The following is a 14,156-nucleotide window of genomic DNA, read 5'->3' as shown; positions in this document are numbered from 1 at the left end:
AAGTTTTTGTTTTGTTTTGCTTTCATGAATTGTTGACATCTTGCTAGGTTAGGTCTGGGGGTGTGTGTGTGTGAAAGCTGTGTATGTAAATCTATATTAAATCCTTTCTGGTACTTAGTGAGTTTCTCTGGTGGAAAGTCTCACATCTTCAGAGATTTTCTTCAATTTTTTTCTTTGATTTTGGCTTCTTTTTCATCTGATCAGTTCCCCCTGACTATAGCTCCTAGTTGTAGCATGGTTTTAAACTTCCTTTCTGTTCTAAAATACCTAGAGATATGTCATGTTTCTACTAGACAGTGATTCTCAGTGATGGTGAAATTTGATGAGAAGGAGACCTTATGAGTAGTGGTCTTCCTCTGCTGATCTCTTTTTTTATTGGGCGTGGCATTTCACCATTCTATATTGGAATTTTATCTCATGAGAGGGAAAATCGTTTGCTTTGGTTAGGTAGCTTTGTCTGAGATATGGGTACTGTGAAGTTGCACATCATTTTAGCCTTTGTTTGAAAAGTTGTTTGATACAAAATTGTATTCACTGCTGTCAGGTAGGACACAAGTGACATTACATCTTAATGTATCTTTCCAGAGAAAAGAAAGAAAAAACAAAAAATACCCTACCACTATATAACAATGTATATTGTATCTCCTAAACTGTATTTCTTTTTATTTCTTTCATAATTTTCTGCTTTTTTTCTCTTAGTTTAGGGGAAATTTCTTGAGTTGATATTCTGTATGATATTCACTAGTTAGGTTTACTGCAGTTTACCGTCTGCTGGTTACTATCTTCATTGGGAGTTTTGTTTTGGCAATTGCGTTTTTCTCCTCTAAGAATGTTCTTTTCATATTGCTCCGTTTTGTTTGTTTTCTGACCACGCCACGCTGCATGTGGGATCTTAGTTCCCCAACCAGGGATCAAACCCATGCCCCCTGCAGTGGAAGTGCAGAGTCTTAACCACTGGACTGCCAGGAAAGTCAGTTGTTCCTCTTTTATGATAGCCTGTTCTCATCAACGTGGCAGTCTCAAGTCCCATTGAGATTTTTTTGTTTTCTCCTGTTTGTGGCAATAGCTCTGTCTCCTGAGAGGCTGCTTGTCCTGAACACACGGATGGGTCCACTCCTTTTGAATTGCTGGATATTTTTATATCCAGTGATTGTCCCTCTATTGTGTATATGTTTGAAGGGATATTTGCATACGTTCTGTAGCTGAAATAGGTTCTTTAGAAATTGTGTAGGCCTCTGTACAGTTTTTTATTCTGGAACAGGCTCCCTTTGGTAACCCAAAGCCTGCTGGTAGAATCCCCGCCCAGTCAACCTAGTGCATCTGCCATCGCAGTGCCCTACTCCACTCAGCAGGCTTCCCTGCAGTCTCAGAGCTATGCTGTAACCATGGGCTGCCTCCAGTCTCTAGTGACACCACCGGAGACTCAAGTAGATTCAAATTTGTCCTCCTGCTTCAACCTCCAGCTCTCGGCCAGGGGCCATTTGTGAGGCTGGTTTGTGTTTGTGGGTTGCAGAATTGAAAGCAGGGAAGTTGTTTTGTGATCCACTCTGCTCTACACACATACTCTGCTGAAGGCTTCCAAAGCATAGGACCCCTCTTTGGAATCCAGGGGTGATATTTAGCCAAACTGGACCACTTGTGGTTGTCTAACCTTTCCCCCCACCCCGTGTATTTTTGTCTCTACCTGAAATACTTTCTTCTTAATCCCCATTTCCATCTGTGGAGATTCTATGTATCATTTACTTCCCAGCTTAATGCCACTTTTTTCCAGAAACTTTCTCAGATTCCCTCCACCATACCGTGATCACCCCTTTGTTGTATGTTCTGCTTTATAGTCTAGCTCTCCATATCTTTGTCACCCCCTTTCCATATGCATTATGAGCTACTTGAGTTTGGGAACCATGTCTTGCTTGCCTTTATATGAAGAAATATTAGAATGAAGAAGTTAGAGGAAGCCAGGTTTGAGTCCCCATTCAACACTTACCATGAAACTTTGGACAAGTAAGTTCCTTAACCTTTCTGAGTGGATGTTCTCCTCAAGAAAATGGGCATAACAGTAGTACCTACCTCATGATGCTGTTTTGAAGATTAAATGAGATAACATAGCACAGTGAACATTGAGATAAATCTTAGTTTTGTTTCTGTACCCCTTACAGCACCTAGCTCACGTAGCATCTTATCCACACAGGCCTTCAGTTCATGGTGACTGAATGAACGCAGATCAGAGTGCTTTTCGCAAAACTCACTTTTGGGTTGAGTCAGTGGCAGAGCCCAGGAAAGAATCCGGGGTTCCTGAGTATCTTAGACACGTTCCCACCTGCACCTGCTGAGTAAGTGGGTCTTCACATGCCTTTCATAAAGTGTCTAGAGTCGAGGAGGAGGGATTTGTTTGTTTTTGTTTGTTCATTTGTTTGTTTAACAAACTGTAGCCTTGCTATAAGGGAGAGAGAACTCGGTTTGGTTGGTTGGATTTTCAAATAATCAGTTACTTTCTTGCCTGGGTTGAAGTTTTAGAAAGAAATAGCCACAAATGGAAGCTCAAAAGAGAAGCAACATAGTGTTACGGTGGAAACATCTGATTCCAAGTAGAGTTTCAGATGGTTGTTGATTGTTAAGTCCTCCTCCAACATGCTCCACAAACCCACCAATCAGCGAATGTGCTAATTCTATGGGTGGTTCTTCCTCTGCTGTTCTTTGGTATGCTGAAGGTGGCATGTCATCTCCCTCTGTCAGATTCTTGTCTAGTAAGGTAGGAAAATCTCTTCCTTGATTATGTAGCTTTGACTAAGCTGAGGGATGTGATTATATCTTTTTAGTGGAAGGAAACTTTTGTAATTGCATCTCTCATTGATTATTACACTTGTGGGCGGATGGGTAGAAGGGCGGTAAACACTGTGAAGTAAATATGCCTTCTAGGAAATTCTCCTCTTTCATAATTTACCTCTAGGCCTGCACTGCCCCCAGTCTTGGGAACTTGCTGGATATGATGTACCAGGAGCCAGCACGATGGTGCTACACATTCCAGACATTTTCTTTTATGAGCCGCCTGAAAGTACAGTTGGAGCCCTTCCCTGAGAAACTCTTAGAGGCCAAGCAGGCAGTACAGATCTTTGAGAGGTCTGTATACAGCGACAGGTAAGACCCTGAGCCCTCCAGCAGTCACAAGCTCTGTGCTTAGCGCTGCATGTTTTCTCCTCTTGCTCAGACTCTGCACTGCTCTTGTCATTGAAAATGATACTTGAAAAAATTGTCTTTTTAAAGACAACACTATACAGATTTGTTCAGACTTATAATTTCACAGTTACCATATATGTCAAGAAAGGAGACTGTGTTTTTCATAATCTGAATGCATTTAATTTCTCACATTGGCACTGATTATGTTTCCTTATTCTTTTCTAGCATAGAAGCAGGCGGGTAGCTACCTAGTATAACCATTACATGCTAAAAGGCACAGAATAGACACTTAAGTAGCAGCATATGTTCTAGGAAACCAAATGAATCAGTGGTTGGTTATCACCTGGGAGAAAAAAGCAGTCGGAATTAAAATGTGTTCCTAAAATGATAGGAGAAATAAATTTATCCTTTTTTTAAATTCTTCAAGAAAGGATTTCTGAGTAGAAATAGCAGACTTGTAAAATTGGCTTCTATCTTGGATTTAACCTTTTTTGACCCTTTGTTGTGTGGCAGGGCTTATTGTTGGCCAGAATCTGTAAGAGACATCCAATCTCTTACAGGTCAGACGAAGAGCATCATCCTGACCACCTGAGGGAGTGAGATGAGGAGTCACTTTTAATGAAAGCTCGCAGATAGCTTGGGAATTCAGCCCGTCTGTTCTAGAGGAGCTAGTCCATCTATGCTCTGGAATTCCTGGTTCTGCCACAAAACCAGTCTGTGACTTGTGTATAAGCCATTTGAAGATGAAGTGAGGGTGCCTTAATCTGGACATCACTGAGGGTTTTTTATCTGAAGGTTATGAATGACCTCTGTCAGTGTGAAATGGTGGCATGATGGTCTATCTTAAGCCCCTTGAGTTATCAAAATGGAAAATGTTGCATTTTTATTGTCCACTCACTTCTGAAAACACTAGATTGGTTACCCATTTAATTCCAAATTAGAAAAACTAGCTCTGCTCCTGAGTGCTCCCATAAAGCCTCCTGGAGGGAAAAAAATAAGAATACATTTGTAAATGTATTGTGATTTTTTTTTTTTAGACATTACTTAAAAATCATTCAAGATACATAAAACAAACCCTATAGACTAGGCATTCCTTCTCTGTGGACCCCAAGAGAGAGCCTACTCTTTATAAAAGCGAAACATATGAATTATAAATGGTTGGGCTATAGATTTTAGTTCTTTTTCAACTGTTGGATATCCTACTACCTATTTTCCTTTCCCCTCTCCCAAGCCATGCCTCTTGAATTAGGAAGATGCATTACATATTACTACCTGCTTGGAAACATTCACCATCTTTTTTTTTTTTGGCCTCGCTGTGCAGCATGTGGGATCTTAATTCCCTGACCAGGGATCGAACCCGTGTCCCCTGCAGTGGAAGCTCTGAGTCTTAACCACTGGACCGCCAGGGAAGTCCCTACCATCAGTCTTTTGATTTCCAGCCCTTTAGTGAGATAGACATGTGAGAGACCCCTTAGAAATAGAATACTTTGTTTAGAAGGTACAAAACCTTGGGACTTCCACTCCTTTAAACATTTATCCATTTATTCATTTGCTCAGCACAGATTTGTTGAATGCCGCCTATGTTTAGGCACTGGACAGCAGCAGTAAGCAGAGCAGACCCAGTCCTTGCCTTCACGGTGACCTTAGTCTAACAGGGAACTTTGAGACTGCACGTGTGCTTATGTGTGTTATATGTGTTCCAAAGGAGGAACATGGCTTGTTTGGGAGAGTGGATGACAGGGAGGGAGAAATCTAAATCTTTTCTGTTTGAGTTGAAAGAAAATAATAGCATGTGGTTTTAGAGCAGGGACCTTTATGCCTAGGTCCTTAAGCCGGTTCTTCCCTGCAGCCCCTGCATTCGGGCTGCAGGGTTCCCTCCCCTCAGCAGTCAGCACCACGGCCTTCTATGCCCTCTTGCCCCTTCACCACCAGCTCTGGAGAAATAAAGAAGTGCTCATCTTCAAAAAAGGCGAGGGCCCTTTTATAGGACTTATTAACAGATATTTACTTTCTCTTTATAAGATCTTAATTTCCATGTTACCTGTGAAGAAGCTGAAAACATTTTTCAGATACTGAATTAGAAATTCGCCTCTTTTCTTTGTTGCCTTCAGCTAGGCTTTAGCTAAGCCATTCCAGACTGGAAGAGTTGACTTCTGGAGCTCCCAAATTAGTGCCTTCATAGCCTAATGATGAAGTAGTTACAGTGACAGCTAAGGTGTCTTGAGTACTATGTGCCAGTCACTCTTGTAAGCACCTTGTAAGTATTACATACAGTCCTCACAACTCTGTGAGTTACGTTCAACTGTTACCTTTGTACAGAGGAAGAAGCAGGCTGAGAGTTTGATGTCTTGCCCCTGGTGACACAGCTAGTGAATTTTGAAGCCAGGCCAGACTCAGGAGTGTGACTCTGCAAGCCATTCTCTTATTGCAACACTCGCGGCCTTGCGGTGTATACTTCCCTGAGCCATTCATAGATAAGGATTCTGAATTTCATTTTCCCAGAAGTAGCCAGTTGCTGAGCGTTGCCTTAGAAACTGGAGTTCATTGTTCAGGATGTAAATTGTGTTTTGTATCAAGATGCCTGAGGTTTGAAAGCAGAACTGACCCTCCTGACATGATGGTTTCTAGTTAACTCTTATTTCCTATTCACCAGATCCTCCTTTAGTTATGGAAGTAAGCAAGGGGCAAAACTAGTTTGGTTTTTAGATTTAGCTTTCTTGTATCTGGATTAGAAGCTCAGAAGCGGAGGAAGCAAGAGCTTATATGTGCTTGCTTTGGAGGAGAGTCTGCTTTCTTGGTAATACTGCAGTTAGTAGGAAGTGCATTTACTGCTCCATAGGTGACACCGTTTAAATACAGTTCCTGCTCTACTTCTCAAGTAGGCAAAAAGTTGGCTCAGTAGCCTGGAGACTCAGAAGGCTTGAGTCCTTAAATTAAAAGTGGTGGGTGCTTTATACTAGATTGGCTTTTTGTTTGGGGGTTTACTTGCAGTAATAATAAGGAAATCTTAAAAGTTTGAGCTTACATGCAAGTTTGAGTTTACATGCACCATTTGCTATATGTTTTGACTGGTTTCCAGCAGGGAAAATTGTTAGCGACCAATGATATTCTCTTTCAGTGTTCCTTTTCTTCCAGTGGATTAATCCATCCAGAGAGCTGTGATTTTGGCCTCTGAAGTCTAAATTCTATTCTCATCTTAGTGTTGAGCAAGGAGGGAGAGACATAGGTGAAGAATTCAGATTTCTTAAAGATGGGTGAGGAACTAGAAAGGTTAAGTGTCAACTATACTTCAGTTAAAAAAGAAAAAGAAAAAAAAGATTGATGAGGAGCTAGAAAGGTTAAGTGGTTTGGACAGACATGGAACAAGTTGGTTATTGATTTTTTTTTTTTTTGCTTCTCTCTTTCTTTGGCCTTTCATTCCCTTTCCCATTCTCCTCCCCTCTCCCCATCCTACTTACATTTCCAATCAGGTATATCTTTGCAAAGACTCTTTTTGAAAATGGTTCCCTCAGTGACATCGAATGGCATATCTATCAGGACTGGCATTATTTTCTCCTGCAGGAGTTTGCCAGCCGGCTCAGATTACATGGCTTCATCTACCTCCAGGCTGCTCCCCAGGTAACACAGAATTTAAAGCCTTAGACTTTAGGGCCATATGAAACTTAAGAGGTGATGTTCTCTGAGCCCCTGATTTTCCAGTTGGAGAAGGTCAATTGTGGGTATTACCTGGAGCACGGAGAGCAATGGATGAGTAGCCTCCCATCCTAGCGTGAGCACCCACAGGCTTTCTGAAGCAGAGTGCTAAAGCCAATGCCTGTGCGTAGAAAGTGTCCTTCTTGCTGTAGCAACCACACAGAGAAAATTGGGCTTTATGTTTATCACCAGGGTCTGCAGGTTCGACCCTCTGATCAGCTAACCTGTAGCCAGTTGCCTCAGCTTTTCCTTCCCTCTAACTGGGTCATCAGAGTCTGTGATGGTCTTGGTGGTTTCCTGAATAGCATGTCAGGAGGAGGAAAAGTGTTTCCTCACCTCATCCTGATACCATCCTAATTTATAGTCTCCTTTTGAACCTTAAGGGTGCCACTGGTAAGGCAAGATGGACTGTGGAAGTTGCATCCCATGACCCTCTGACTTGGACCGTGGAGCCAGCCCAGCACACAGTAGGGTGATGTTATGGCAGCAGCACTGGAGTCTCTGGAGACAGCAGTGGTCCTTAGCTCTGCCAACGGGCAGTGACCGTGCGCAGGCCCTGGAAACCTTTCCCCAGAGGAGTCCTTGCCTGTCAAATCCAGTGTCTCAGGCTAGTGATTTCTAAGGGCTCTTCTGGAGTGGGAGTCAAGGCAGGGGTTATTTTTTGAGGGATGTGTTGTTCTCACCTTTTTAGACAAATATCTGACATACAGTCAAATGCCAGATATACCACATTATCTTTGGAGGGAAAGCTCCCTTCAGGCTAGAGGCCGTGCTCTTAGAGACAGGACTGAGTCTTGTGGAAGGGGGAAGGCTGAGAGCAGATTGACTGATCAGAAAATGGGTGGGAGAGCCCCAGTTGCACAGGCTCACAGGAGCCAGAGACGAGAGGACCGGATGGAAGGGCCTGACCAGTTTGAATGCCTTGGGTGTGACAGGGACCAGGTATTGGGGCTCTTTGTGTCAGGAGCTTCTGAAGATTGTGAGGCAGAAGCTAGATCATAGGAGGAAATAAAGAGATTACACGGAAGTAAATAGAGTCTCAGGTTTAAAGTGAAACTTAGCTAGAGATGCAGTGAAGCCAGAGGGCTGAGAACCTTCTGTGAAAATAATGAAGCTGAAAGTAGCTGCCTTGCGTATTTACGACTTCTTGCACAGTAGTCTTCATTGCCTGGGAGCAGGAATAGAAGAGGCCAATTATGAGGGTGACTGTACTGTAGGGGCAGGGATTGGTGTCAGTGATTAGTGGAAAAGGAGACCCCTGCCAAAAGGATGGTTTGAAGTAGCTGAGTGTAGGGTTCAGGGTGAGAGGAAAATCCTGGCCCCCAGGAGGGCTCATGGATGAGTAAGAGCATTGTGGACTTGAACTGAGTGAAGATTGTGGTTGGATTTTGAAGAGGTGACAGGTTTCCAGTAGGAGTTCATGGGATGGATAGTTGAAAGCAGAAGTAGATTGAGGGGCTAAGCATTAAGAGAAGAATTGAAAGTACTGACCTAGCCTTTTCCTGGTTCCTAACCTAACCTAACCTAACCTGCTGGGACACTGGGACCCAGCAAGGGAAGGAAGAACGTCTTCCTCACTTCTTTGTGTACTTGGAATGACTTTGTGAGAAGAGACAATGATGATGACAGTGGTGGTGGTGACTGTTATTTTTATGGTGTGGCTGATACATCTTTTTGGAGAGACGAATTGGGGTATTTCAGCTGGGGTAGAATAAGGGTTGAAGGATTACTGCAACTTGATGGTAGAAGAAAATTGCTTATTCATTTTGATATTGAATGGGGATTTTGGTGCTATTTTGATGGCATTAGAGCCAGGAACCAGGAATGTCGATATCCTTCCCCTGAAGTCACCACTGACCTCTTCTGTGAGACCCAAAGGGAACTATATCTAAGAGAGAGCAGAACAGAAGTGAAAACATCTCTGTGTAGAAAGCTGTGCAAGTGCTCAATCCCCTGGCAGATGCTACGTTTAGAGCTCGAGGGATGGGCTCAAGTAGGGCCTTTTGCTCCTTCCCACCTACTCTCCCCTAAATTGTAAAAAGCAAGCGAGCCAACAGTAAAAAATCAGAAGAGAAATGGCTGGGCCTCAGTGCCCCATGGAATCGGGAAGAGAGAGTGCAGCTGGCCAGTGTGCCTCCAAGAGCCAGGCCGTGTTTGCAGTCTGGACACAGCGTGCTGCAAAGGCCTGGGAACAAGTGGCACCTGGATGCTGGGCTTGAGAAGCACAGCGGCCAGACCCACTAGCAGTCACTGTCCAGTTGCTGTCTCTGACTTCAAGCAGTCCGAACAGCAGCTCTTCCGGCGGTGAGGATGCAGCGGGCAGGGGAATGAAGGGGCAGCTGCCATTTCCAGCTGCACTGTCTTTCCTATTCATATTCAGTATGTCCTCCCCATGAGGACTGAGGTAAAGAGGGACCAGACTAAAGCACTGTCTGCACAGGTTTTTTTTTTTTTAAAGAACTTGTTGTAACCATATCAGTAAAGCAACACTTATGCCAAATGCTCAAAATAGAAGTTTACCTAGGCTTCTGGAGGGAAGAAAAGTTTGCTCTATTAAGCAAATTAACAGTGCAAAGGGAAATGATAGCCCAGTTTAGCAGGCGAGACTTTAGCATCAATGTTTGCCTGCCAGCAATGAATGAATAATTATAGCTTTTATAAAAAGAATTGCTCTGCCCTGTGTATAATTGAAACCATAAAGCCACATTCTAAAAAATACGCATTTTCATTAATTCTGATAATATTTTTCTCTCAGGAAAACTAGGTAGCTTTGCTATATTTAGAAATCCTGAAGCTACCTTGCTGGCAGGAATGTGAATTGGTCAGCCTCTAAGGAGGCAGCTTGGCAGCCTGTACCAGCAGTGCACATACTTTTGACCTATTAATCATGCTCCTTGGAATTTACTCCATAAATATGCTCCCACATGGGCAAAATGGTTCATGTGCAAGGCAACATTGTTTACAATAGCAAGTTATTGTAAACAGCCCAGTAGTCATCAGTAGGGACCGGTTGAATAGATTATGCTCCATCCATGCACTGATCAATTCTGAAGTCATGAAAAAGAACTAGAAAGTACTATGCTGACATGTGACAATCTTCAAGACATATTGTTAAGTAAAGAAAAATAAGAACTAAGTGCGTGGTAGGAGACCTTTTATATGTATGGGTTTTTTTTTTAAAGGTGGGGTTAAGAATGTGAAATGCGTGAATCTCTCTGAAAGTATACAACAAGTCACTAACACCTGTCATCAGTGGGGTGGAGACTGGGTATCAGGAAGTCAGTGGTGTAAAGCTGTGTGATGGGCAGGCAGGGGAACAAGGGGAGACGTCTGGAAGCAGTCAGTGATGAGGATGCCAGTAGGGGCAGGATGACCGAAGGAGAAAGAGGAGGTTCAGAGCCAAGGAAAGCAGAAATGGAAAAGAGTCAAGTAGGAGCAAAAGGCCGATAGAGATAGTCTAGGTCAGAAATGAAAATGTTCAGTGAGTATGTGCAACAAATATTTATTGACCACCTGCTCTACCAGGCCCTGCGCTCAGCCCTGAACCAGACGGACTCTGGCCTGCCTCCTGGGTCTCCCCCAGTCACTGTGCCCTTAGAGCACCCTGTGCAGACCTCCCTCTGTCACCTGATACAGCTGAAATACCACTGGGGGTCTGTGTTTGTCCAGGGCCTAGCGTAGCACCTGGCTCGAAGAGTGGTGCTGAGTAAGCTGGTACCAGAGATAAAGGCAGAGCCCTGCCTCTTCCGGGAAGCGCCTCTGACTGCCTAAGCCCAACTGCTGCCTCCCTTATCTGACCGCCACACTTAAGATCCAAACCTCCCAGTTCAGCACTTGATTTGCTATTTTGTGTATGTCGTTTTACTTGTTATCTAACTAGATTATAGAATCCCTAGGACAAGGACTTCAACTAAGTTTAGAGCAGTTCTTAATTCAGGGGAAAGAGATGAAAAGGGGTAAGTGCTAAAAGTATTAACATGTTAGATCTGTGTTAATCAGTTTGAAAAGTTGGACATAAGATCATAAATGAAATGTGTTTATGATTTTCTTTCCTTAGAGGAAAGATGGGACAAGAGGGAAACAGCAAAGACTCTGCATCTTTAGGGCTATTGTACCCTACGTTTGGGGATAAAGTTTACATTTGGGAATAAAGTTTAAATGTTTGAAAGAGAGAAGTCCTAAATCAGTGAGTTAATCTACTTGTTCTTCCCAGGACAGATGACATTGAATAATAAAGCATTTGCCAGGGAGAGAGAGGAAGGAAGGCAATTCAGGCAAAGCAAACATTCAGAGCAAAAGTTTTGAGATGTGAAAGAGCTTGATCTGTACCGCAGTCAGGAGGCCAAATCTGGCTGAAGCCATGGGTCCAGGGGAGGAAGGAGCTAAGGAAGTTGAAAGTGGAGAGTTAGGAGGGGTGGCCAGACTCTGGAAATGGCCTTGTATGACCAGTAAAGGAGAAGCTGACATTCCCTGAGCCATTGTGCTTCAAACTTTCTGATCAGAGTGAAATTATGCACACTCTGGAAGGAGTGGAGGATGGAGAGTTCGTCTCAAGCCTCACTTTTTTTACTTCTTTACTTTTGACCTATGCAGAATTTGCATTGTGCCCCGGAGTGAGTGTTTGATATGATATGAAAGAGATGTTTCAAATTACTTACCCTTTGGTAAATATGATGTTCCTCATACTTCCTTGAATCCGGGCTGAAGACGATAAGGACCCTGTGAGGTATTTTAAGCAAGGAGAGTGATACCGTTACAGTCAACCCTCCATATCTACAGACACAGACCCCACTGATGTGGAGAGCCCACTGTCATTTCATACACATAAGGGACTTGAGCAGCCTTGGATATTTGTATCCTCAGGGGGTCCTGGAACCAACCCCCCCTTACCACAGATACCGAGGGACAACTGTATATTGCGATACTCTGGAAGGGTGGACTGAGCAGGAAAACTGGGAGGAAAGACAGCATTTGCCAGGAACTTGATGGGCTCCCTCTGTAAATCTTCACAGCAACCCGTGGGATTGATGAAGGGGGAGGAAATGGAAGCCCACAAAGCTTGCCCCGCTGCTGCCTGGTGAAGACGGGAATTTAACCCTGGACTTTGAGACTTTAGGGCCTGTGCTCTTTCCACATGCTTCACCGCTTCCGGGAGGCGGGGAGCCAGAAGGCGCTTGCTCGTAGTCCAGGTGAGAGATGATGAGGCCTGACCAGGGCAGAGGTGAGAGAGGCAAGGTGAGAGCCAGCTGAAGAGAGATTATAGAGAATTCGGTGACTTCCTGGATGTGGCTGGGAGGAGGAAAAAAAGGTTAATTCCAGGTTCCCAGGGTAGATGATGTTTGTTATTAACCTGTGATTGAATAAAAAAACAAGGCAGCAGAAGCAAAGTCTTAGTGCTAGTGCCCAGGATAGACATGGCAAGTGGGTCTGAGAGCACCCCAGCTTCTGTAACAGCTGAAATAACCAAAGAGCTCAGCAGATCCTGGGGATTGTCTTTCAGGTTTGTCTGAAGAGGCTACACCTGAGGGCCAGGGAAGAGGAGAAAGGAATTGAGTTGGCGTATCTTGAGCAGCTGCATGCTCAGCATGAAGCCTGGCTTGTCCGCAAAACAACCCCGTAAGTGGAGAAGAGAGCAGCAGTGGACAGAGGCCTGCCTTCCTGCAGCCAGTCATTAAAGTACAGGAAGTTCAACATGCAGCCCCTTAAGCAGGTTCAGAATGTGCTGGAAGTGGTTGGAATTGTCAAGCATTATCCAAATCAGAAATTTAATATTGGATATAATCTATATATTCCAGTAAACTTTTGATTAGATTCTGTTTCTCCAGCTCTTTTGTTTTTTGACATTCCCTGACTGACCGTGGTGATTGATTATGATGACATAGTTGGCTCAGGGTAAAGGGCTGAAAAACTGTAGAGAAATTGTCAATGTACTAAGTTGACATTCCTAGTTTCAGCCTTTCCTCCCTTCAGGCTTGGTGTGGTGTCCATTTAAAATGTTTGAGGCTCCGACCTTCAGTATCAGTCTCAAGACTAAAGAGGAATTTCAGCCTCATCTTCCCAGCCAACTTTATGGAATTCTTTTTCTAAACTACTGTTTACATGAAATTTCCTTAAGAAGGTATGTGACCTTAGATCTGTTCTGAATTATTAAGACTGGTGAGTATGTGAAACCTGCCATCTTTTTTCTGTTCCCTAAATGTTCATGCTTCTTATAGGCTCTGCTCTGAGGCTCTGCTGAACATTCCAGTGCTGGTATTGGATGTCAATGATGATTTTTCTGAAGAAGTAACCAAACAAGAAGCGCTCATGAAGAGGGTGGGGAAGACCTTAACTCCTGCTTTCTAGTAGATTTCCTTTTTTGCGCTTTTATTGCTTCAGACTTCAGTATGGGCCCTGTGCATTGTGCCTCACATTGCATTTCACACTCCAAAGCCTGTGGGGCCTTGTAGAAGTTAGTAACATAATCCCTGTTCTCTAATATTTTGGGCCAATAACTGTTAAATACTTGACTTGTAATATGTGCTTTCCAGCTGACTCCCTCCTCTAAGGTATTCTAGAACTAGGGAAATGAGACTTCTGGATTCTATCCAGCTCTGCCACTTGATACTGTAGGACCCTGGGCAGGTCACATTTCCTTTCCATACCTATTTTCCCTTCCTCACAAAAACTCATGGGCTTGGCTACATATGCATTATGGATGGACTATTGTGTAGTCTCCTGAAAATGTGAAATTAACTTTTGGTTTTTCTCTTTCCCACAGGTAAACACCTTTGTAAAGAATCTATAACCAGTACCAGGATGTTCTAGCTGTGATCTGGGCTGTCTGACTTTTTGAAGCCAGAAGAATACCAAGTCACCCACCTTCCCATCCCCACTCCAATCTCCTTTTACACCTAGAGTGCTCTGACACTCAGGGGTTAGGTTTCTATTACCCTTGGACCCTGCCTTTGTCTTCCTTTATATCTCAAGGACTTCTTAAATAAAGTCTACATTTTTGTGGATTTTGCTATCCAGTTGTTCATTTATTTCAGCGTGTGTCTACTGGTGCCTGCTCTGAGCTCCCCTCTAGACTGGCCATTTTCACGTGAGAAAAGTCTTTGCTTTTCTTCTTCTTGAATCCTTCACCAGCCAGACTTCCCTGTGTGTTCACTGGCTCCTTCTGACATGCCAGGGCGGGAACTGCTTCTAGGACCCCTAACCAAGCTCTGCCTTAGTCATGAAGAAGGGAAGTAAAGTGACTCAGGAGTGGGTGGATGCTCAAGTGTGAGTCCCCAGAGCCAGGAAATGGA

General features: G+C 43.7%; 1 protein-coding gene across 8 annotated transcripts in view; it reads left to right on the top strand.

The window, feature by feature from the left end:
* Positions 1-13,859, top strand: part of DGUOK (deoxyguanosine kinase) — a 35,916-nt gene extending 22,057 nt beyond the window's left edge. For 2 of the 8 annotated variants that reach the window (XM_060027514.1, XM_060027517.1), the window contains exons 2-7: positions 2,189-2,330; positions 2,948-3,135; positions 6,645-6,792; positions 12,368-12,483; positions 13,083-13,182; positions 13,628-13,859. In XM_060027514.1, coding sequence (XP_059883497.1) covers positions 2,984-3,135; positions 6,645-6,792; positions 12,368-12,483; positions 13,083-13,182; positions 13,628-13,654 — 543 coding nt within the window. In that variant the 5' untranslated portion in view covers positions 2,189-2,330; positions 2,948-2,983 and the 3' untranslated portion in view covers positions 13,655-13,859. Of the gene's footprint in view, positions 1-2,188; positions 2,331-2,947; positions 3,136-6,644; positions 6,793-12,367; positions 12,484-12,837; positions 12,986-13,082 lie in introns of all 8 variants that reach the window. The other 6 variants (XM_060027511.1, XM_060027515.1, XR_009521518.1 and 3 more) reach the window with 5 other exon arrangements.
* Positions 13,860-14,156: the final 297 nt, after the last annotated feature.

The sequence above is a fragment of the Delphinus delphis genome, chromosome 12, assembly GCF_949987515.2.
Source record: "Delphinus delphis chromosome 12, mDelDel1.2, whole genome shotgun sequence".
NCBI lineage: Eukaryota > Metazoa > Chordata > Mammalia > Artiodactyla > Delphinidae > Delphinus > Delphinus delphis.
This window is presented reverse-complemented; position numbering and strand designations above follow the sequence as displayed.